The sequence below is a fragment of the Sylvia atricapilla genome, chromosome 2 (genome assembly GCF_009819655.1).
Source record: "Sylvia atricapilla isolate bSylAtr1 chromosome 2, bSylAtr1.pri, whole genome shotgun sequence".
NCBI lineage: Eukaryota > Metazoa > Chordata > Aves > Passeriformes > Sylviidae > Sylvia > Sylvia atricapilla.
The window spans coordinates 3,065,084-3,090,247 of record NC_089141.1 but is presented as its reverse complement, the minus strand read 5'-3'; the positions used below and the strand labels follow the sequence as shown (position 1 = coordinate 3,090,247).

The window sequence follows — 25,164 nt, the reverse complement described above, 5'->3', positions numbered from 1 at the left end:
AGGATCATGACCTAAAAATACAGCGCCTTCCTCTGAGAGATGCAGAAATGCACAGACTGTTTGTCCTGATTTTGTTCGGATCTTGTTCAAACATCCTCTGTTTGATCAGATCCTTTAATAAAAACAGGGAACTTTTTGAGAGCCTTTAATAAAAACCAGGGAACTTTTTGAGAGCAAACGAGGCCAATGCCCAGAAATTTGGAGGAAATGCAGTTATGGTTCATTTTTTTGCCTGCTGTTTCCCTGAGCAGCTGCCACTGGCAGTAGCAAATATTCCCAGGAGGAATCCCTACTGTCCTCAGTGAGCACAATGCGCAAGCCAAGGATTAAATCCTGTGGCAATTGCCGAAGTGCTAGGGAGAGGAATAGCCATGTAGAATATTTCTAAGAGAGCAAGATGAGTAGATGGCTGTATAACAATGCCAAGTAAACTAACCTTAAAAGGTTTTTTCTGTAGGAGATGACATCTAGGGTCCACTGCCTAACAGCAAGACTTTTAGGTTAGTTTTTTCAGTCATGGATTTTCTCTGGATTGAATGTTCGCAAGTGGCATTTGTTTAAAGTCTTGGAATACTTGCCTGTTGTCTCCAGGTGTGTAGCCCAGCCAGGCAACCTGTCAGCTCCTGCATGGTGACTGTGTCTACACTCTTAAGGCAGAGAGTGTGGATGGAGGTTCTTGTGGAGTCAGAAGTTACATAGTCAGGTCTGAGTATGAACTGTTGACTTATGTAGCTATTAGCCAGTCTTCTCTTTCAATGCATTTATAGCCAAAGGTGTTCTAAGTGTCACTGGGCACTGTGTCACAGGAGTAACAGCTACAAGGGAAGGAAATAGGAGGTTTCCTTACTGAAAGGCAGCTTTTCTTTCGGCCCTTCTAAAGTCTTTGGATTTTCCATGTAGGAAAGTGACATTTTGCAGATACAGGCTGATGACAAAGGATGGAGAAAAAAAGAGATGAAAGACACCAGTTTCCCCCCTCTGTGCAATGCTTGTCATCTTTTTCTGAGTTTTTCATCTCAGTTCTTCTGCTTTGATTTGCTGACACTGGCTGACTCTGTCATAGTAATTGAAATGATTTGTGTGGTGCAGGTTGAGCTGTAGAAATTGAGATGTGGGATATGTACATGTGATATGTACATCCAGTGATATGTATGTTGCTTCTTCCAAGCACCTGCCAAAATCACTAATCAGCTAACTGAAAAGAAGTAATAAAAATGTCACAAGAATCATGTAGTTATGTACCTCTGTCTTGTGGAACTTGTGGGAAGACTTTTTTCTGTTGATATGGATGGAGTATTTCAGCTTGGTATCAAGAAAAGCTTAGTTCTTTCTCTTAGGCTTTTGCTCAAGCTCTCTAAGCTTTTTCATTACTTAACATTTTTGTTGCACTGTCACTAGACTAGTCCTCTGTGATACTGAGGAAGCTGTTGTAAAAATTGAAGAACAGCACTTCAGTAAGTTCAGTAAGTTTGAGTGAATATGGCCTCTTCTGTTGTACTTTCTGGCATTTTCTATGCAGGTTCTACTGAAGCTGTTTCAAGCTGATGTTGCCTAAGATGATCTCTTGCTTGGACCTTATTTGGTTTGCTGTTTGACTTCTGGATTTTTGGAAGTTTATTAAGCTTTCTCCAAAGTTTTGATTTCTTCCATAGTAAAAAAGAAGTAGCAGTGAGCCACAAAGCCTACATGTGCAAGATGTTAAAGTTCCTATGACTGCCTCTGGCTGGATTTTAGCTTTCTCTCAGTAATTTTCAGTATTGATCAGACAGCCTAGTGTCTGGGAATGGTTTCACTTCATAAGACTAAATACTTCTTCCATGTGCTACACACTTTACTCTCTCTTTCCTTGCATTTGGAGTCTGAGGTGGCAATTTGCAGGTGTATAATGTAGATTTACCCGGATAGCACATTCCTGTATGGTTGCAGTTAAGTCCCAGTAGCCAGTGTGTGTGTCTGGTTCCCTTGAAGAATGAGTGGAAAAGGCTGGTATATGTGGTGAGTAGAATCTTGTTCCATATGAGCTAGAGATGGGAAGGACACCTGCTTGTTAGGCTGTAAATCATCTTGTCACATGCACAGCATCTGATTTGTTTGGGCTTGTCTGTTCTGAGCTAGCCTGAAGACTTACTTGTCCACTGTGTCATTGGAAATAAAATTTTGAAGTTGAGTTTCTGTAAACTCCCTAAAAATGGCTTTGCATTGTGGAGATGATGCATCTCTTATGCCTGTGTTGCTGTTATGTCACTGACTACTCTCCTAATGAGGCAAAGGCCAACTTCTTGATGACTTATGGTAGTGCTATATTTTGTGGTCCAGTATCACACAAGATGTCTTCTGACTGCTCCTAGTAAAAACTGCTGGCAAAGTAGGAATGATACCATGAGCTGGACATAGCCTCACCTTCCTACTCTGGGAGCTTTTACTTTTGCACTTAATAAATCTCATTTCTGTCACTGGAAGGGCAGTGATAGCTCTTGCATCCTGTGGTAAATAGGTTCCCACCCTGTTGCTCACTCCCACAGTGAGCTGTGGCAGAGAATAGGAAGGGCAAAACCAAGGAAAAAGACTTCCTGGGTCAAGAAGAAGACAGCTTCATAAGCTGGAGGGAGGAAACAAGTAATGTAAAAGCCAGCACTCACCACTAACAAACTGATGCCAAGCCAGTACCTGAGGCAATGGACAGCTTTAAAAAACACTTTCCCCCAGTTTTGTGCTTAGTATGGTGTGAGAGGCCTCTTGGCCAGTGTGGGTCAGTTGTTCCAGCTACGTCTCCTCCCAGCCTCTTGAACACTCTCAGCCTACTTGCTGGGCTGCCAGAGTGAGAGAGAGAGATCTTGATGCTCTGTAAACACTGCTCAGCAGTGGCATGTTTCCAGCACTGTTTACTCCCTGCCAGCCAAGCCCAGTATATGTGCAAAAGAGTGCATATCTTTAAACAAGCAAGAAAACCCCCCTGTTTTTATTGTATGGCTAAAAGCTTTCCTAAGGGCTTCGTTCCCCCAAATGCATTGTATGCCCTTAAACCCTGGGAGATGGTGGGTTGAGCTACAGCTTGCTGAAAGCCTCTGAGTCCCTTTGGGGCAGGTCAGGTTTTGTGCTTCCCCACCCAATGGCAACTTGTATTACAGGAAGGGGAGGTTGTACAGTACATACATACTGTGACTGTTGTACTCTTTTCCCAGCTTCTAATTAAAAGTATGTATTATTAATGTTGTCTGTAGGTTCATTCCAGTCTCAGGAAAAGAACTTATTCCACAAAATTGTCAGCAAATTTAAGCACAGAAAGAAGCTTAATGTTCCGGACACAGGTACTGGTGCATTGCTTAATTAAGGTCTTGGGCTGCCTTCTTTCTCAGTTCAGTCTCGGGCAAATGCTTATAGACAAAGACACCTCAGCTCTCTAGTCTTTGATCATTTTGTTTCCTTATTTTCCCTGTCTGCTATGATTCCATTGCCTCCTGGCTCCAGTTGATATTACCTTCTCCAGTGTGATGCCGTTTTGTTTTTACTTGGTGTCTCCCTTTAATTACAGTTTCCCTGTTTCAGAAACTCTGCAGTTGGCTCTGAAAATGTTTTATCTTCTACAGCTCCCAGCTCAGTAGTCCTTAGGTTGCTCTTATCTGCATCCTTCTGTATCAGTGACCATATTATTTTGCCAGAGTATTTGTGCATGTCCCTATCTCCTATTCCTGTGATTTCTTGCTGTCTTGAACTTTGCAGACTGCAGCTGGTCAAGGTAAGAGCCTGGTCAGGATGTAAGTGCTTGTTTCTACACCAGATCTCAGAAGTACCAACCTCCAGCCCTACCTATGTAGAAATCTTAAACCAGCTTTCTGTTTGCTTTATATTGAAAATACCTTCTGCTGTTTTTAAAGTTATGTTCTGGAGCTTGTCTGCCCGCTATCCTGCTGTTAGCTCTCTAAAATCTTCTTGTTATGGTATCCTAATCCTGCACACTATGAACACACAACTCTGAGGGGCATTTTCAAGTATAGACTATATACAGGATTATAGCTTAGCCTGCTTCACTGGGCCTGGTTTTTTTGTCATCATGTTGCCCACACGATTCAAGTCATGCCCAGGTTGTTCTTTAGCTGTTCCATGGTGGTATTCTCTCCTGCATTGTTCTTGTAGTGTGGAAAAGCCTCTCAGGTTCTGCTTACTTAACTCCATTAATTTTGTCTGGTTTCTTCCCCACCCATGTTCATCTCTAAGATAATAAAATTGTTGTTCCCATCTCCAGCTTCCCCAACTACCTTTATGGTTAATATCTTTTCCCAAGAGGTGAAATGTAATTTCCTCTCCTTTCCTGGTGCTGTGTTTTCTGTCATCCATGTTGCACCTGCACTATTTTCCCACATAGGCTCTGCCTGCTCTTCTGCATTCTGTGATGCAAATAATTTGAAATTATTTGCTCTGTCTTGTTGTACTTGTACAACAAATATGTTACGGGAGTTGCTTATGAGAAGTAACTATCTTGCTTCCATGTTGGTGTAAGAAAGGCATCATACATTAGCATAGGGTTTTTTTGGAGTCATTCAGATTTTGTTCCTGAATTATTAATAGACCACGTAGACAAATTATTAAGAGAAATGGGTGTTTAAATTCTCCTGAGGGAGGAGAAACAAAAATTGATTAAGTAAAGAGTAAAAAATGTAGCTGCCTTAAAATCTGCAGATAAAGATGTGAGTAAACAAAATGTCAAACCTTGGATTTGTTTAAAAGAAGCCAGCGTGTTTTGATACGAAATGAAGTGTGCACTATGATCAAAGATTCAACCCTGGCAAGTGTTGAGTACCCTGGCCTCATTCCAGCATGGCACAGAGGCATGCCCTTGGAAGTTAAGCATGTGAATAATGTCACAGTGTCTAAACATTAAAGATGTGTCTGTGCATTTGTTGGGGCAGAGCCTGCTTACCAAGTTTCTCCCAAGACTAAAGCAAAGACACAAGGAACTTGGGAGCCTTACACAGCCCACATATAATCATCAAAGGCAGTGGATGTCTGTATACTGATGAGGAACTGCATTTTCCCCTGAATTACAGAGGGGAGAAAATCTGGAGTCTTGCCTACTCTGAAGTGTACCCTGTAGTGACTGAAAGCACAATATTGATCAGCCAAGTGGCAGCGTGGGCATGGCCTCAGCAGGAGCTGGACAGCCTCTCCCTCCTGTGCTGCCTACACATCTTCATCCTGCATCCAGGAGTTCCTAGGCAACAGGCCCTAAACCTTGTAGCTGAGCTGTTCCATATTCTGCAGCATTCAAGATGGGAATCCCAGAATAACCATTTCAATTCAGATGATATTTATTTGAGTTTTGTGAATCAAAAAATAAATGAAAATTTTACTCCTTTTTGTGGGTAGTCTGTACTTGTGATGAGTCACAAGTCTACATAATGTGCGGTTTTCGTTTTTGTGAAGTTAATTTTGCATAAGGAAAGATCTTGAGGGTTTGTATAGCTGCAGAGGAGACACTTGGAAGGATTGCTATCAGCAGAGGTCATGCTGGCTTCACGGTTTTTCATCTTGAAAAGTGTGTGTGTCTGTGTGAGGAGTGAAGGAAAGTAAGTGTAGTAAAAGCAGATTTATTGTGATTGTATTGTGTTTTCTGGTATGGAAATCTGAGTGAATTTTGACCACGTGGTACATGGAAGGACCAGTGTACATCAGCATATTAAGAGTTTGCAGCTGCTCATAGAGCAGGGTACAGCCCTGTTAAACACCAGTGAAATGCTACAGAGAGCACACAGTAATGCAATTGAATATGTCAAGAGATAGATCTCCTCCCTAGGAAGGCACAGCTGGACCCATGCCTGTTTGGGGAAGTTAACACTCATCTGGGAGTTTTATTTTTCTGCTACACCAGCAAGGTTTTCTGATGGGAGGCAGTACTTAAAAATAACAAGTCACAGCAACTGGCTCTTTGCAGGCACTCTTAGTGAGCTGTGCTGAGGGTCTGTGTAGCAGCCAGCTGTAACACTGGCCTTGGCACAGGACGGGCAGAAGAGAGAATGAGCACACTGGTCTCAGCACCAACTCAGGCATGAAGCAGCCCTGTCCCTGCTCCCACTCCTACAGCAGCTCTCCCACACACATCAGAGCCCTGTTTTGTGGGGCTTGCAGCCCAGAGGGAGCCAGTAGCTCTGTGCCTTTGGCAACCATTCTGGCTGGAGGAGGGCTGGATCAGCACAGGCTCCTGCAGCAGAGCTTCCCGCCCAGGCGGCTGTCTCCTACACCTGGTGTGACCATCTGCTGCTTTGTATCTCTGCTTGTTAGTCCACAGTCCTTGCTGCAGCTCTGTGTGCTGCCTGGCCCAGTGCAGTATTGTAGCAGTGTCCTGTTGTCAGAAGAGCTGGAATTTCTGCCAGCTCAGTCTGTTTGGTATCACTTCCTTGGTGAAGTGGTTCCATAGATGCTGGTGACTTGAAGCTATGCAATGTCTGGCTAAGATTTTCACTGTTTAACTTCATAAAGACAATTAAATCATTACAGCCCACCTTTCTTCCTTGATGCCAGCACGCTCAGACCCACAGAGCATTTGTTCTTCACTAAGTTTGGTTAAACTTTTGCAGCTCTGTCTCATAACAGGCATCACTAAAGAAATTCTTTTAGTTCTTTGTTTTGTTGGGGTTTGTCTAAAAGGCTTGCTAAAAAGCTGTGGTGTGCTCAGTCAGTTCAATCAACTTCATTTTTCTTGTTCACAAAGAGGGGGAAATAAGACTGTGTGTACTCTGCATGCCTGCAGAATAGGATAAACTGTACATGCAAACCTTTAACAAACCTAGCTGAAGAAACTATCTGGCAAAGACCTTTGGATATGTCTCAGAGTCACTTCTGCCACTGAGGTGTAGGCATGCCTAAAGGCCCACACCTTCATGCCATGTTCTCAACTCTGCTTGCAAAAATAACCCAGTAGCTCTGTCCATGCCATTGTCGTGGAGAGCTGAGCATGCAGCTGCCTGTTGGCAGGACTGCACAGTAACTGCAGAACCTCATTTTGTGTCTGGAGAATGTTCCCCTGGAAACTACCTGTGCACCTAATAGGACAGTTCTTGAATGCAGGACAGCATGGAAGCAGGGTGGACATCAGATAGATTAAAGAAAACTACTGGGAATTAAGCCTGGCTAACCCTGTCCTTCCTGCAGAACCAAACCAGGTCCTGATTTTGGAGCATCTGTGTGGATACACCTTTGTCACTTGAAGCAGTGGGATGCTGTTCCTCTTGAAGGAGGTGCAGGAGCACATAGTTTAGATGTAGAGTTGTTGAAACATGGTCTCCTTTCTCCTCTACAGGCCAAGGGTTTTCTGAGTGAAGCCTTTGTGTGATTTCCAAGTTAAGTTTTATGTCTACTTGAATAATACTCTATAAAGAAGTCAGTGAACTGATTTCTAAACCCAGTGTCTACTAAGGCTACTAGAGAAGAGAAAAAGATGCTCTTCCCTATCAACATTGACTCTGCACCCACCCACCCACACAAAATATTCAATGTTCACCTTCAATCCTCCCTTCTTCAAGACTGTGTGGCAGCAATGATATGTTGAAGTGATAAAGAGCTTCTTTTAGAGCTAGAGGAGAAAAGGAAAATAAACAACTTTCAAGTCTCGTTTCAGGGATTAAAAAAAACTTGGAGAGGGAATGTAAAACAATACAAAAACATGGAGAGGGAATATACTTACTGCATATGAGTTTTTACAGCCACCTTCTGCTGTTTCTTAGTCAAACATGCCAACATTATATACTCCTTATGTCTTCCACTATTGCCTATTTTACCTTTCAAGAGTTTTTTTCTCTTTATTTTCTTGACACATACACTATGAGAACAACAAATATAAAGGGGAACCTCAGCTGTAGTGATCAATCAAGTTGATTTCTAGTGACCTGACATACAACACATCTAATTAAACACATACCAAATCAAGATTCTATGTTGTTCATTGTTTAAAGTAATGTCTTATTTTTTTATTAAATGTAAAGAAAAAAAAGTGAGTTGTAGTACTAAGATTAAAAGCATTATAAACTCAGTCAAGCTAGAAGTAGACAGCAGTGTCAAAGTGCTAATTAGAGCAAATCAGAATTAACAGGTAGTGTTGGACTGCAAGCAGAACCATTACATTAAAATATAATCAACACTTAAGAATTCCCAAATAAGAAATCTGGAGAGAAAGCTGCCTGTTTAATTATACATTCCAGTTAAGATCCTGGTCTCCTTGCACAAAGCTTACCTGAACATCTCACTGTTGGCCCAGCTGAGTTACTTGAAAGTCACATTTGTTGTCCTTTGTGCTTCTACTTAATTGGACCATTACAGGGGGATCTTTTCCTGTGCTTTCTCTTGAGCACTCTTAATAAAAAAATCAGTTTTACAGCAAAGCTCTGCTCTGGAAAGGTTGTCTGCTAGAGCTAAGCTAATTGAAGCTGTGTGCTTTTTTTTTTCGAAAAAAGAACATTCACAAGTTTGAAAATGGTTTTCAAGAGAGCATAGGTGAATTAAGATAATAAACAAAGTTTCAAATGTTTTTGCACATATGTACTAGGTCTGATTGTATTCTTAGACAATAAAACATTAAGAGGTCCTTCCCATTCAAACAGAAGAGCAAAGGGCAACTGCTAACAAGATGAAATGTGTTACAGCTGTTTTTTTAATTTAGTCCATATCCTCACACAATGCACAGTTAAAGAAGCCAGCAAAAGATAAAGACTTTATTAGCTATATCTTTGAATAGAAAGTTCATTAAATCTGCAAAACTAACAATAAACAGAAATACACAGTAATGTGAAAGAAGGCAAAGGCCATGCAGACTGTTTGGCTGCTGTGCACAGTTTGTGGGGCTGAGTGCTCCTGTGTGACTCCACCAGTCTTGGTGCAGGAGAACAATTGGAATTGTTCAGTTCTTAGCCCTTCTGAAAGAGCAGTTCTTTGTGCTCTGGCTTCAGTTCCATATGTGTAATTTTTGTTGGTCAAACCACCCAAAAAGTGGCAAGTGTGTCTTAAACAAGTCTTTAAAATGGGGAGAAAGATTAAAAGAAACTGGAGGGAAGATTAAGGTAACTGTAGACACAGTAATGGCTGTGGAAGATGATACCAAGGACTGTTGCCAAGAGATGGGGTATAACCTGACAGGTACTAAAGAAAATAATGAGTAGGAAATGCAGCAGGGGAGATGAGTTGCAGGTCTTAGGAAAAAATGTATGATCACTCAGGATGGCAGTGTACTGGGAAAAAATTCCTTAAGAACTTGGTGCAGGTATCATAAGTGTTCCCAATTTCAAAACAGGTTAGGCATCTAAAAAATTACTTGGGCATTATTCCATTTGCTACCTGCAACCTCTTTGTAGCTGACAGTGATCACAGATGAGGCAGGCTTCATAACACTTTTATCACAGGAGGGAAAAAGAGGTCACAGATTGCCTGTATGGACTAGTGATACCCCATGAGATCAGCAGAAGGGCTTACTGAATCAATGCAAATTACAACTGTTGACTAGGCACTGAGCTCAGACTTTGGAAGCTTAAATATGTTTTGTGATTTCTGTCTCATCAACTTCTTTGTGAGCAAGATAAAAGTCATCTCTTTAGTCAAGTGAAAATTTGGGATCGTGTTCCAGTTCGGGTTAAAAGGCTACTTCAGAACACCAACACTGGAGCTGCTGAGAAAGATTCAAACTGTTCCTTTCTCATTCTCTGACTTTATGTGGGCAGTATTTCTGTCATGGTATTCTATCCCATGCTTACTTCCTTTTTTTAGCATGCTTGTCTTCAGCTGTGATCCAGTTCTCTGCTTTTGTATTTGTGGGCTTTGGGGTGTTTTTTAAGGTTTGTTGTTTTGTAAAAGGTTCCTTTTCTTAGAAGAATGGATGTAGAGTGACTAAAGAGGTGAGATTGGATTTTAGACAGGAATTGCTGAGTTCTGCTTGTCAGTCCATCTGTGAGCTAAGCGACCTTACATGAAGACCCTTGTTGTTAAATATATTTTGTCTCTTAGCCACTTGCTGACATCTTCCTGTTACAGAATGTTTTGTACAGAGCCATACCCTGCTCCCACTCAAGTGCCACTGCCAATCTCACAGTTTTCTTTGCAAATATTAGAAACTTGAATCTTCTGTATGTCTTTAAGGTGGATTCTGTTACTGTCTTGCAAACATCTGTGGCATTCAGATTATATCTTGCCATAGGTTATGTTCTGAGTGCCTGTGAGGAATGTTTTTTATGCAGATAGGTGCAAAACAGTAAATGAGCATAGCTAGTGGCTGAATTATTTCACATCTAAAGTTGTGTTTTTATTTTCTTCTAGCCATACTATTAGAAGACAGAAATTCCAGTGAGTCTGCCTGGAAGAATAAAATTTCTATATCTACCCTAAACACTCCAGAGCCAGCAATGATGCACGAGCCTTTAGTTGGCAGCCAGAAAAGGAAAGCAAGGAAAACTAAGATCACACATCTTGTCCGAACAGCAGACGGACGAGTGTCACCAGCAGCAGGGACACTGGGTAAGGAAATTGGAGTTAAAATTTTATTCAAACTGAGTGGTTGGAGAAGGTTTGAGGGTACAAAGCAACCTATCAGGGCAGTGTTTTTAAATTAGCTTGTTTTCATACCTGCTTAGAATGGTTATTATTTAAAATACAGGTATCAACCAGCTGGGAAATCACTGAGTCCATAATGGCCAACTTCTTTGGTTTGAATGACCAAATTCGTCTTCTCTCCTTCAGTATTTCACTCTCAGAACTGTTAAGTGATGCAGAGAGAAATGGAAAATTGTTACCTCTCCTAATTTGTTTCCAGTCCAGAAAAGAAATTACACTGCATCTGGTTATAGGTTGCAAAACTGAATTTTGTAATATGACAAGTTAATGCCAGAGTCCTTGTTGGAGTTCTCCGGTAAGAGAATCTTTCAGGACTACTGTATCTGAAACATACACACAAGCTCTCTTGCCTGACCTAAAAGATCAAATTCAGTTGATTGCAAAATCAGTGAACTGCTTCATAAACCTTAGTATTATGCTTCTGACCCAGTAGCTTGAGTCAGAAGAGGTTACAGCATGAATCAGATGACACTGGCAGGATCAAAGTCCTAAAGATAAAGGTTCTGTTAGCACCAGGCTAGTCACATATCCATAGCCTGCAGTGAATTTATGGACTACATCTGCACACTTTACTTTCCTTGCAGAGGAGAAGCCAAAAGAGCTGCCACAAAGTACTCTTCAAAAATCATCAAGTGCAGAAACGGATTGCAACAGTGAATGCTCCAGAAACACAGAGACGGAAGAAAATCATAGTATTACGTCAGATATGCCAGCAGTGTCTGCATTTTTTAGCTTAGCTGCTCTGGCAGAAGTGGCAGCCATGGAAAATGTACACAGGTATGGTTTTCTTTTCTTCTTGTTGTCTTAAGTAAATAGTATGCTTGCTCAGAAAGCATGTGAATAGCAGACTGTTTAATTTGGCCTGTGTTTCCTCTTCCACAGCTTTCTATGAATGTCTGCTTTCTCCCACTTGCTTAGTAGTGTTAAGTGTTCACCTAAACGACAATGTAATCTCTTCAGACCTTAGTAAAATGATCCTTCCCAGTAAGCTTACCTATCAATTTTTGTATGTGAACAGGTTCACATGCTCCTTGAGATCCTAATGATTGAAAATTATCATCTGCTGTTTGTCAGATAATAGCAGATTTAAATAGCTGCATATTGATTTGCATTTTCTAGTGGCCTAAAACCTAAGATAGCGGAGAGAATTTCATAAATGTGAGATAAATTTTTATGCTAAACATGGCTGAGGAAAGCTAACTTGTTATTCTTATTCTTGTGCTTTGCTGTATAGAAGGCATCTGCAGAATAGCATGGGGCAGAACAGCTCTGGGTGATGGAAAGCCAGAGTAGTTTGGGTTGGTCCTTTCAGTCATTGAGTGGGCCATCCATACAGATAAGGTGGAGAATGTGCAGATTACTTAGAGTTTATGAATCCACAGGGTCAGACTTGTGATGGGAATAAACCAAAGACAGCAGGTCCTCCTTGACTCTTGATTATCCAAGTGTTGTTCTTTCCTGGGACTTAGTGGGTATGAAACCCTATCCTCTCCTGCAGTGGAAACTAGTTGAGGAAGCAGTGGGCCAGTTGGGAACCATCACAGTGTCTACAGATGCCATCTGGCAGATTGCTGGCTGCCTGAGCAACTCCTCGAGGCAGCAGTTCATGAAACCATTCACAGTCTCAATTAACTGTTCCACTCATGGGCCTCACTGATGAACCCAGTCATTTGTGTTCAGACTGCACATTAAATGCTCAAATGCTTTGTAGAAGCTCGGGAACCCTACAAGAAACAGATCTGCTGGTTCCTCGCTGCAAAAGCTGTTGTCTTGGTTAAGTAGCACTGTTTTGGTGAGAAGTGCTTTCACACAGCCTGTCTGTCACCATAAGCCACAAAATGGGACTTGTGGAAGTGCTGTGCTAAGCCCTGCTCTCATTCACACCATTGTGGTTTCTGTACTGCCATTAAACTGACCAGAAATGCACAAAAGCAACAGGATTTGCTCTGCTGTGGTTTTTCTTTCTTGTGCCTCTTAAGAGTTCTTGCTGAACTCCTCTTGTCCTTGTTGAAGGGAGCTAATGCTTGGCAGAGCTTTGTGTTTGGGTCTTTCTGTTTGAATCCCATCCTGCATCGTGTCATCCCTTGGCTGGAGCAATGCAGCACCTTTCATAAGGCCTGAAAATACCAAATAGGCAAATATCTTGTAACTGTTGGAAATGCCAGTTTGTAATCACCCTGAGGGAGGTGAAATGACAATCCCCCCTCCTGAGGTGGGACTCTTCCAGTAGAAAATTAACCATGTCTCTCACAGACTTGGCAAATGGAAGTCAAAACAGAAACCTAAATCTTACGGGCTAGATGCTTCTCTGTTTTCTACTCTGTCAACTGTCATTACCCTTTGTAACTCATTCTGTTTGCAAATAGCCAGAAATGTGAAGAAAAGAATTGGACGTTTGCTTGATGTGTCTCTTCAGTGTCTGAATTCAATTTATTAAATAGTTTCACAGAGCCTTGGGACACAGAATCCTTCTGGCAGCGTGGTTTTCATTTGAAGTCTTCTGCTTAACTTTATTTACCTTATGCATGCCCTGGTTAAGCACTCTGAGCTGCATTTTGTGCCAAGGCCACTTTATTGCACTCCAGTTGTGTGAAGCACATGTGTGAACCCCCTCTGCTGGAGGCTTCTGCTGGGAATCTTAGCTGGGCCAGAGTGAGGTGAAGTGGCCCTGGTGTAAATAAGAAGCAGGCCCCAGATTTTCATTGCTACCAATGACAAATATTGGAGCAAAAATAGAACCTCACCTATGAGAGTAAATAACAGGCAGTGATGTGCTTGGTGTGTGTATTTTAAAAAGCAAGCTACAAAGGAGTTCTCCCAAGTCCATTTGGTACCATGACTGATGTTGATTTCCAGCGCGTAATTCTGGCACAGTTTATTTTCATGATACCCTGTGCCAAGGGATAATTTGTAACTTATCACTGCTATAGTAATGAAAGAGATGTTCTAGGCTAATGTAGTCATGTAACATGGAGGGATCCCAGTGCAACTCTGCTGATGAGTGTACTTCCATATTGCTTAAAAGCTGTCTGCTGACTGGCACTAACATGAGCTGTGCCTCTGTGCATTTACTGTCGCCACATGTGCTGTATGCTCTGCTTCAGAGGGCTGCAGCAGCTCCCTTGCAGAGTGAGGCACAGCACTTGCACACTCTTATCTAACTCTTATGCTGTGGATTTTGCTTTTTGTAGTCAAATCCCTTCACATCTTGTTTCTTCCTGCCTTTGCATTGTGATGTGGGTTGTCCTCAGGATATTGTCTTACTGTTGCAGGGACACCTCTGAAAGCACACATGTGACCCCAGAGTATGTGAGCACCTGCAGCAGGGAGGAGTTACAGTGCTGCTGTGTCGGGTGCTAAACCACACAGCTGCTGCTTCCTGTCCTTTCTGGTCTGGCAACAGCACCTCCCGTGTTCCAAGTATTGATGGGTGGATTTTCTTCTCTTCTTTTGCAGAAGTCAGAGGGCCACACCTCTCCCACACGATGGACAGCCAAATGAAATGTCTCAGGCTCCAGTGCTTATTTCCTGCGCTGACCAGTGAAGCTCCACTTTATTGTAAAACATTGTGCTTTACCTAATATCCTAGCCTTGTCTTTACCAAGGGAAGCTAGTCAGTCCATATGATGGAACTAGAGACTGCAATAAAGTGCTTATTGCTCTGAGTGGCCCAGAATTCACTGGAAGCCAGACGTTAGCAACTTGGGCCAGGTCCTCAAATTGGAACCCAGTATGTAGGAGGGTGATGTTTTCTATTAATGAACTGAAATGGAGTGGAATGATCCCAGAGCTTGCTTTCTATTGAAGGCTTTTAAACAGTAAACGGGTGGTTGGTGTGAAAAAGGCTGCCTTTACTGTTAGCTCACACAGCATCTCTTTTACCAACCAGAGAGTACGACAACTAGTTTCATATAGTACCTAGTTATTCTAAATGAAAAAGGAAAAAAAAAAAAAGAAAAAAAAACCAACAAAAAACACTGACGCACTGCACTAGTTACTATTAGATATTCTTAGTCATTTTTGTACATGAAGATTTAAGTTCTGAGATGGTTTATATTAATAGGTTATGCCTACGTTTATATTGTAGAATGAATTTAAAACCTGTTCCAGAGAACTCAAGGCAGCCTGGACAGATGTACCATTGTTAGCGGTGTTTGGGCAGCCACGTGGTCCAGATGTTCTGCACTTTTATATTTGCCACCGGAGTGGTAGAGTTTACTGGGAGAAGTTCTGACAGGCTACGTTTGGGTTTGTTTCTTTTAATTTAGCTTTGAATAACCAGGATGATGTGCATTAGAAAAAGGAGTGGTGTATGGAAAAGAAAATACTGCAGATAATTGACTTGTCTTTCATGCCTTGGAGGGTTCCTTTATTTTTGCATAGATATCTGAGTGACTTGGTGAAACTTTCCTGTAAACAAAAAGTACTGCAAATGCGTTTTTCAAAAGTGACCTTAGTATTATTTCACAGTTCTGAAAAACTTAAAACCATGACTTTTCAATAGAGTGTACACCAATACACATACCTTTTACATTTTACAGACACTGGCATTGTTGTAGTTACTATGCACAGTCCAAATCAGCTTCAGAGTTTGCATAAAGGGCCAATTACAGTTTGTGTTGGTGAAGTGGAAAGCTGTATACAGGTCAGCTACAACTGAAGGGTAGCGTTTGACTGAATTCAGACTACCAAATTCAGATCCATCTGCCAGTTTCTGTCTCTACTTGTGTTGAATTTTTGTGTTTTGCTCTCATAAATACATCCCAAAAGCAGGCCAAGTGTATCACTTGGCCTATTACCTTCACTATTCTGACTTACACTATTGTATAGCCAAGCATTGATTCCTACCAATAGATGCAAAATGATCACTACTAATTGATCTAAAGCTACAAATTCAACAGGGTACTTCTTCTATAGCACAAGATGTTTCCCTACTTTTTGCATTGTAGCACAACAATTTACCAAATTGGATTCCAGCAATAATTTTCTATTAGTCTTCGTCATACCGGCTGAACTTTTGATAGTATTAGATTGAGTTTGAAGTTCTTTGAATTAAGTCTTTAAATGATGCGAGTTTACATCATTCTATCAGGCATTCTTATTTATACTTGACTGAATTGATAATGTGTTTTGGGGTTATTTTGTAACTAATTTGATGTAATAGCCATATGGACAGTAACTATTAATGCTTGCTAGGTTTAGCCTTTCATTGTTGTAGTTAAAGTGAAAGTTTCTGGTTCAGTGTCAGGCAACAACATACAATGTACCACAAGAGTTTTAGGAAAGGATTAAAGGTCTGACAAAAGGCAGGTAGCTGGGGAAGTGTCACTGAAACAGCACCATCGAGGATGCATGTGTTGAAAGAAGGGAACAACAGAAGAACAACAAAATTTACAAACCAATGAGTCAGTGAAAAGGCTTTTCTAAAAATTCAGGTGAATAAATGTCTAAGAGTCCCTAGAATGCCATTGCAGCCTATGGTGGTATTTTAAATAAGATTTTATTAAATTTTTATAAGTTATTTTAACAAGACAGGAAAAACTTAAAATACTTAAAACTTGTGGGTCACAGCAGGGTGGCTGTTGGAGTTTTGGACCACTTTATAATTAGCTGAAATCCAAATATGTTACAGTGCAGGCCGTTCACGTTGACAATGGTACTAACTTATTTCTCTAGAAACCTTTAGAGTAGATATATTTTTGTCAAAGCACCCCATCCTTCCTCAATTTAAATTTCAATATTGTTCCTGGAGATATTTCTGTATATTAATGGTACCTTTTTTAAAAGAAACAGAAAATTACTTTTTTCTATATGAATTAATATCTTACTTGATCTGCTTTTCCTTGACTTTCCCTTAGAGAGGGGGTAGGGTTGGGTCAGTTTACTGGATATGACTGTTTTCAGATACTTATAAACCTTTTTGTAGATATGCTTAATTTTTAAGCGATTAGGCACTGAGAGTAGCAGAAATCCTGCAAAGCTTTATAGTTCACTAGGCATTTGCCTTCGTTGGTTCTCCGAGTGATGTCTTGATTTAAGTAGCTAGAATTTTCCCTGAATCTACTAGAAGGGGGTATCAGTATTTTCAGGTAACAAAGTCTGTTAGCACAACGAAAACTTCAGACCAATATCTTACTGTATTGGGGTTGGGTTTTTTTTTCCTTGTTTGTTTTGTTTTAATTTTTATTAATTTCAGCTGCTTTCATTTTGGAAAATCTTACTGCTATTGTGTGTACTTCAGTATACCAGCAAACACTGTTACCTGTTAACACGTTGTCCACAAATGCCTCTAGAGAAGAAATTGTTGCACCTTATGTATATCTCAAGCAAACCAAAATATGATGCTTTTCTGCTTTGTTTATTCTGAATATGTTGTATCATACTTTACTGAACCCATTTTAACTTAGCTAAAGCTATCAATATTTATGCATTTCACATTATTTTCTGGATCTGAACCTGTGTATAAATCTTTCTTTGAAAAAAAGACAAGCATTTACTGTAGTTGTCCTCTGTGACTAATCCATGGGAGGGGGGAATCTTGTCTCAAGTGTAAAATGCAGTACTGTCCCAGTTTTCCTTGGCTTTTATTTATTTAGTCATCTTCGATATTTCATAGTTCTGAGGCATACAAAATGCATTGTCGTAGCTGAAGCTACAGATCTAAGCAGCTGGGAGAAATTTACTGTAATATCTTCTTAATTGTTCTAGTACTGTATACAAATATGGGAAATACGTTCTGCAGAACATTTGAGATGCAGATTCTTATCCCCACAGTAGGCTATTTTCCAGGTATTAGACCAAATCAATCAAAGCTCCATATCTCACAGGTCTTTTCTGACTAAATGATTCTGAAAACATCTATGGAGATTACTTAAAGCTCTGCTTTTGGCAGTAACTACCCCTTGAATGTGCTGTGATTTCAGAAAAGAATATATTTATTTAAGATGACTGAATGCTCTTTTATACTAATACAGTATCCCAAAGTCAGGAGCAAGAGACTTCTTGGTAGTTTGGGTTTCTATTTTATAGCACTGGTGGGTGACTTTTGAAATTAAAGTGATAAGCGTTGTTGGAAAGGGGCACAAGAACAGGGGACTGGTAGAAGTGTGTGGACTTGTGGTGTTTAAATTCCGGCTTTGGTCTTTATTATTTGGATGAAAGCTGCCTTTGTAGCACAAGGTTGAAGAGCATTCTGCAGTTTGTAGCAAGTAGAGTCACGTCAGTGCTAGGGAATGCCTTATAGTTCGGATGCTGTCTTTTGCAACAGGATATTATTAATTGAAGTAGTAGTTTTGATTTCCACTGCCTGTTTAGCCACTGTACAGATACTGAACCAACTGAAAGCAAGTTACAGACATGGGACAGCTACCTAAGAGGGTGTGTAAGGAAAGCTGTCCTCTATTCTCAGTGTGGCAACATTATGGCAACAAAGGGGAATTGGAAAGGAATTTAGATGTCTATATATAGGGGTGGGGGGTGTGTGTGTGTGCATGTGTGTATGTGTATGCCTGGGTGTGTACATTCTGCAAAAAAAAGATGTAGGAAACCAGAAACATAATGGGTCTACAAGACACTATAATGTATGTTGACCCTTTTGAGTGCACTCCCTTTTTAATTTTTGAATGCTGAGCCTAATATGGCTACCTCTCCTAAAAGACTACTTTTGTTAACTTCCATTTGCTTTCAGGCTTGATCATGTAATCTTTTTGGCCATTGATACCATTTGTATATCGCTGTGTGTTTATTTTCCAAGAGCAATGTGTATATATAGTGCAGACACCATAAAGGCTGAATATACAGTGGTAGCCAAACTACGCTGCTGGAGCATTTTTGTTTAACCTCTGCCACAGTCACATGGGTTACAGGACGTGGGCCCACTAGCTCTGCTCGGTTCAGTGAGATCAGTTTCTGTAACAGGAGAAGATGCACTGCTCGTGGGGTGGTGGACTTCTGATGTTTCCAGAGGTGTCAAGTAAGCCACGTGCTGCTCTTGAAAACTTCCTGCTGGAGTTTACATTCGCAGTCCTGATTTCGCAAAGAAACGCAACTGTGCAACTTGTGTGTTGTTTACCCTGCATTATCCATTAGATGCTGTTTGTTTGCTGTGCTTGTTTGATAGGTTGAAGAGCTCCTTTGCCATGTCTTGCAATACTCATGGCATTCTCCTTACCTTGTACATATTTTTGAGCTGTCAACTTACAGCTGCCGGGATGCTGAGGCACTTCAGGACAGTGAATGCCATGAACAAATACATGTTTAGGCTGTGAAAGGGTTACTTGCCTCCTCCCCTGAATTCCCCAAGAAAAAGGCACAGTGAGGTTTATGCTCTCACCGAAGTACTACCATAGTAATTTATATACTCAGTATTCTGTACTGAACTGACAACTTTGAAGAAGCTTATGAGATGGATGTCTGTTTTATATCCCTCTACTAATTCTCTGATGGCAGAAATCTAGGAAGACTTGACATGAGATCTCCACTCAGCAACACACCCAAGCTTAGGCTGGAAACCCTCCTCCCTTAAGGGGCAGCATTGTTGTTGGCACTGTGACAGTGTGGGAGTCCCGATCACGGACCACTATGCTCTTGATTTAAGCTTGGGCTTGCGTGATGTTCCTGGGGGAAGCACATCATCATCACCTAGGGCCTTCATTGAGGTGGAATTTTAAAAATGACTGCAAATAGCTCAACCTTTGTGGAGTTCTTCCAGAGAACCAGACTGTAGTTTCTGGGTCTTGGCTATTAGCATATACCAGCAGATCCGTGCTGTACTCCACTGGGAAAACCACACCTGGTTCAGGAAAACTGACTGGGCTCCCGAATGTAATGGTCTAGTCTGCTCTTTTCAGCTCCACAGCTGAAACTTTGTTTGCCCCTCAGTACTGCTGTACTCCAGTCAGTGGCTGGGTCTTTGAGGGTGACAAAAGCAGGAGAGGCACGTGTCTGTACAAGTGTGTGCGTACACATACACACCTCGGAGTGCAGTGACTTCCAGCATGGACTCTGTGCTAAAGTGCTCCCGTGTTCGCTCATAAAACAACTTGAAGTTTCTCAGATTATAGTTTTCCGACTTCCTTGCTAGATTTTGATATCTTTTCTTCACATTACACACCATAAGGTGTGAGTTTCAAAAATTGCACCTGAAAAAAACACAGATCCTGCTGACCTGGATGCTACAAAAACCTTCTTTCTCAGCAGTGCTTGCTTTTAATAACCAGTATCTGTTGACAGTTTCAACACAACTGATTTGCTATGATCTTTCTTCTTGGAGCCCAATCCTTCAACTTCTATTCTCACATGTATTTCCACTGAATTTTGACCTAGTATATGGTTTTATTCTCTCCAAAGTTTGGTGGAAGCATGCCTTACAATAGTTCATCTCCTTCAATGGTATAACAGAGCCACTGCCTTCTTGGTCGTGTGTAGTTAAATCAATAAACACATTTATAGAATGTCATACTTTATTCAAAACCTTTTAATTTGATACTTCTAAGTTCACATGTTAAGTCATGTGTATAACATACTAAAGTCCATTAAACTGTGATAATGAAACTGAATAAAATATTTAATAAAGTATTTGAAATATTTGATAAGGACCTTCAAATAGATTTCTTTATGTTCGTTCTATTTTGGTTATCTAGTCTGTGCCTGTAAACAGTTTCCCGTTTAAAACTAATGATTGCAAATAAATACTGTCCAAATGGAGCTTCTTTGATACTTCACCTGCTTTACCATCAAATGATTGTTTACTTTAACATATGGCTGAGGTAGCAGTGTTTGCAGAATTTGTTTTTAGCTACCGTATGGACTTGTTGGGTTGTTTATATTTAAACAAGCTCATTTTCACCTGAAAATGGAAGATGCCAAAACCCAGAGGTGGACCCTCAGAACTGCAAGCTGTAGTTTTCTGTCAGATCATCCACTCAGCTTCTACACAATGACTGTGGAGATGTCATTTACTTCGCAAAGAACTTCTGCCCAATTGTTCTTCCTTACATGTGTCTATATTGGGAGCTTCCATTTTTATTTTTTAAAGCTTCTGAGCCTGGCTCAGGACTGTTGACATTGTTTAGAGGATCCACAGATGCATTCAGGTGCCCCAGAATTCTGTGGACTTATATTGCATAAGGCTGGAGATTGTGGGACAGAGAGCCAGGACTCGGTGCAGTTAGGCTCTGGAAGAGAAGTTTGCCTTTTCTTCTGAGCTTTCTAGGTGTCTACTTTGTGTTTGTGGATTTTGTCTTCTTTGCACAATCAGGAAGTTTGTTGATAGTCAACAAAGATAAAAGAGTTGTCCCACAGAAAAAGCTCTTGCTATGATTCCAGTCTTTGGACATAAGAGAACTTAGTCAGAAACAGTTTCTCTTTTAGAAATAAGTAGCAAGTGACATCAATGCTTAAACTTAAAAAGGTAGTAGGCTCCCACTACTTTGGAAACTTGTTTAAACCAGGAATCTGCTCTGCCCATATATTTTACCCTTTTGGGGCTTGAAAATTAGACTGTTGGGGATCTTCTCTTTTTCTGTCCTTAGATGCCTGAAACCTCCCTGATTGCAGTGTATTTTTTGATCACAGAAGGCCCTGGAACAGACTTCATGAAGCCAGTAGACACTGGCTGTTCGCATGGGAGCAGATCTCCTGTCTCTGAGTCAAAAGCAGCAGAAGGGAAACCTTTAGGTTTGTGGCTTTTTTTATCTGTGTGCTATTTACTCAGGAAAGAAGAAACGTATGCAATCTTGCACTGCCTTTACTGGGTATGCGTCAGTATCTCTGCAAAGAAACACCAGGAATGGAAAAGCTTCAGCCTTAAAGGCCATGTAAAGGTCATGAGGAAGGGGAAGGGGAAAGAAAGTTCCGATTCAGCATGCAAAAAAAGTGGAAGGAATTTTAAGAAATACATGTTCTGTCAGTATTGGATGCCCAGTCAGGGACCTTGAAGTCACTATTCACTGTTTTTAATTACTAAATTACCTTTAAAAAGTCATCTTCATTCCTTGAAGTCCCATCTTTTCTCCTCTGCTCTCTCTCATTTGGCTCTTCCAACTAAAGACCTGCTGAATTCAGCTAATTCTCAGTGCATCTAGTTCTGGTTTGTTACCCAGCTCTCACTCAGGTTGCTTTTTGCAACTGCATGGCATTACACTGACTCTTAACTGTCAGGTAAGGTAAATTTCCACTAATACTTCTGCAAAAACCAGGGTGGAAAGGTATCATCTGACTCCAGCACCAGGCTTTGCTAGACACTGCTGTTCTCTTCCTGATACCATTTGTTGGGTCCCTTTCATTGTTCATCCCGGAGTTTCTTAATGTACAGCTCACCCTGCTTTCAGAGAGAAAGTTTTTTTTTCCTACAATGTGACAGCATGGAGTGAGACACACAGTGTACCTGGGCATACAGTAGCCATGCTAAACAGGAGCTCAAGGGGCTGTCCATTCTCCAGTAGGACACTAGCACTTTGTAACAAAATACGAGATGCGTTCCTATCTCTGCTGCAAAGTTCTGTTTTGTTTTATTTTCTGAAATAAAACCTATAAGCTTCAACATCTACCTTCTATCCAGTGTCAAATTCTTTTTTTGTGGACTGTTCTTGGCACAGCAACAGTAAGAAACTGAGCTCTAATACAGTTGTGTTTAAGATACACTTGAAATTTCATCAAGGCATTATTGGTTGTTTTCTGATTGAGGAATCATTAGATGTCACTGCTGCAACTGAAACTCCAGTTGAAAATCCAGCCTATATGAAGTACAAAATACAAAACACGTAATCCATATAGAGCAGCACTTTTTAGCTTATTTGTCAGCCTGGGAAACAAGAGGAACTAATTGAAATAAACTCAAAAATGAAGCCAGTTGAGTCAGAATGACAGGCTTAGCATTGCAGCACACTGAGAGAAGGCAGGTATTGCCATCAAACAACATCTGATTTGAGAAAACAAAAAGGATGGGAAAGAGAAAACCTGAGGTCCTGGGAGGTGTCCTTCCAATCCAAAAGAAGTTTTTGGAATACATCTTTGGAGTACAAGTTCCATGGCCCACGAAAACCTTCCAGTTAGAGCAGACTATCAGACTTCAGTCAGACCAATCTGAACATCAATTCACCTCCTTCCAAGGGTGGTTTCCCTTAATACCTGGTCAGCACCACTGGGTTATTAAGACACTCTGCTGTTTTTAGGAGTTGAGGAGAATTTGGAAATCAGATAGTCCCAATCTGGCAGTAGTTTAGAATACTTAGTTTTGATCTCTGTGTCCAATAATAATGACTTTTGTAATGGCTTTGGAATTCGTATGTTTTCAGTCTTGCAAAGCCAATGTCATTGGCTCTGGCAGCCTGCAGCATGCCATTGCCATTGGTCAGTGATGTCATTTGAAGCAAATTCACTGCACATCTCTGTCTTGACAGACAGACTATTCTCTGTTACATTCTGAGATGATTCATGTGGCTTGGGACTCCCAGCTGTGGCGTTTGTCATGAAGCTGGGCTCTGGCAGGGGGAGGTTCTCTCACTACAAGCCTTTCTCCACTTCAGGATGGGAAAAACTTTGCCAATGCCTTGACAACTTAGTGTGGGATCTGTGCTTGCCTGCAGCTGCTTAGATAGATTTTTATAATACAAAGTGAAACAAACCCAGCTGGGAACTCGAGGGTGAAGTTGGACCTTCATGAGCTTCCAGGTTTCAGTAGGCGGTACAGAGATTGGCAGGTTGTGGCAACAAGGCTGTGTTTGCTTTTGTTTTTGAAGAGCAGTGTTTTCTAACGGAAGTAAGGTGGCAGGGAAATTGCCATCACAGCAGATGGACAAGTCATTGTCTTCAAGAGGTTCCAATTTCAAGAGCAAGGTTTGCCAAGCAGTCTGAAAAAAAAACAGTAGAAATCGCAGTTCAAGTCTGTGGCTTGGAATGGATGCTGTGTTTTGCTTCAATGACTGTAGCAATAACTTTTCTGTTAGAAATAATGTATGAGCTGCAGTTCTAAACCATCCCATTCACCCCCAGATGACAGATGTATTTGGCACGTGGTGTAAGTGTTGCTAATGAGTGCTTCCCTGCAAGTACATCATAAATAATATCAAGTGCTCATTATTATTAGGATCAGTAAGAAAAAAAAAATTCTTACTGCTGTCTTAAGAAAATATACCGTGCTTGGCTGGCACAAGGCATAGTTTTACACTGGAAAATGGAGGGAAGCCTTTGCTGTGTGACTGATTAATCTTGGTACATCATTTTTTCCAAACATCCGAGTTAATTGAGCTCTGGGATCTTTCAAAGTGAAGGTAAATACTTAATTCTCATGCCGAAATTCATGCCAGCAAGGAAATCCCTTAGGGATGAAGGGTTGCATTTTTGAGATAAGTAATTTATGAGGATTTTACTTATGATACATTTCATGGGTGAGAACCTTGAAAACACCTCAATACACAAGAGTCAGTGTAAAAGCAGTAGCTTCATCTTCATGGATTCTGTTAACCTACAACTAGTTTAAAGAACCTAGACAAAAAAAAAAAAAAAAAAAAAAAAAAAAAAAAAAAAAAGGTTTTTTTGGGTTTTAGGGGTTTTTTTAAATTAATTTTTATTCCTGTTCCACCTTGACATTGATTCTCTAGCTAAAGGCCAAGGGTTGCCACCAGGGATTTAAAAGCATCTTTAATGATGAGATAAAAATGTATTCTTATGAGAAATTTCTGAGCTTTTAGACCACTCAGAAAATACTCAGTGTGCTTTGCAAGATGAGCAGTTTTTTAGTACTTTTGATAAATAAAACCACAAATACAGCTATTGCAACAGTGTTAAGATAAATAGAATGTGGCAAATGGGATTTTTGAGATGCTCTATGTTGCCTCAGATGTAGATGATTCCAGAGTCCCTCAGCAGCACTGGCCTGTCACACCTGACAGTCCTTGTTGGAGGATGTGGTGACATTGCCTAGAATGTGCATTCGTATTCAGCATTAAACCACCATCCCACAAATCTCAGCCTCTGGAAATCTATTTCCATCAAGATACAAGGGACATAAACAGCATAAAAGGTGTTTAAAAAGAACTGGTTGGAGTTTTTGTCCCACTTAAAATACTTTATATTTGGTAGAGGCAGATCTCTTCCCTGGATGGTTTTCTTTATGCTGCAGGAAGTTGGGAAGATCAAGCTTCACATGCAAATCCTTCACCCTGCTTTTCAGTCATCTTGCCTTTCTCTTTTCTTTTTTTTTTTGAGAGATTGAGCACTTGGTAGACATCAGTAGCAAAACATAGCACAGATTTTCAGTAGGATGGACAGTATCCCACACCTTCCCAAGCTAATACATAACTCTGAAAAACCCACAGTGGTTTTTTAATTAGCATTTTCACAACAGTTTTTTTCCTGAGCTCTGTCTGTGTGTCAAACACAGCTTCTGCAAAAAGATAGGCACAGGGGGTGGGATCTTGCTGGGAGATGGGCAGAGCAGGAAAACTGGGCTCCCCAGGCCTTTCTTGAGCCCAAGCTCTCTGTAGCAAAGCCCACCAGTGCCAGAGCCAGGCACTCAGCAGGTTTTTGATACCTGATAAATTATTTCCTCCTCCTGACAGTTTATTGTGAGAGTAG

General features: G+C 40.8%; 2 protein-coding genes across 9 annotated transcripts in view; one reads left to right on the top strand and one right to left on the bottom strand.

The window, feature by feature from the left end:
* Positions 1–22,135, top strand: part of BBX (BBX high mobility group box domain containing) — a 139,695-nt gene extending 117,560 nt beyond the window's left edge. For 6 of the 8 annotated variants that reach the window (XM_066340676.1, XM_066340675.1, XM_066340677.1 and 3 more), the window contains 4 exons: positions 3,222–3,308; positions 10,294–10,491; positions 11,172–11,364; positions 14,044–22,135. In XM_066340676.1, coding sequence (XP_066196773.1) covers positions 3,222–3,308; positions 10,294–10,491; positions 11,172–11,364; positions 14,044–14,131 — 566 coding nt within the window. In that variant the 3' untranslated portion in view covers positions 14,132–22,135. The remainder of the gene's footprint in view (positions 1–3,221; positions 3,309–10,293; positions 10,492–11,171; positions 11,365–14,043) is intronic. The other 2 variants (XM_066340672.1, XM_066340671.1) reach the window with 1 other exon arrangement.
* The window catches only part of MYH15 (myosin heavy chain 15), a 468,786-nt gene that overhangs the window by 314,454 nt on the left and 129,168 nt on the right, over positions 1–25,164 (bottom strand). The gene's annotated exons all lie outside the window — the stretch shown is intronic.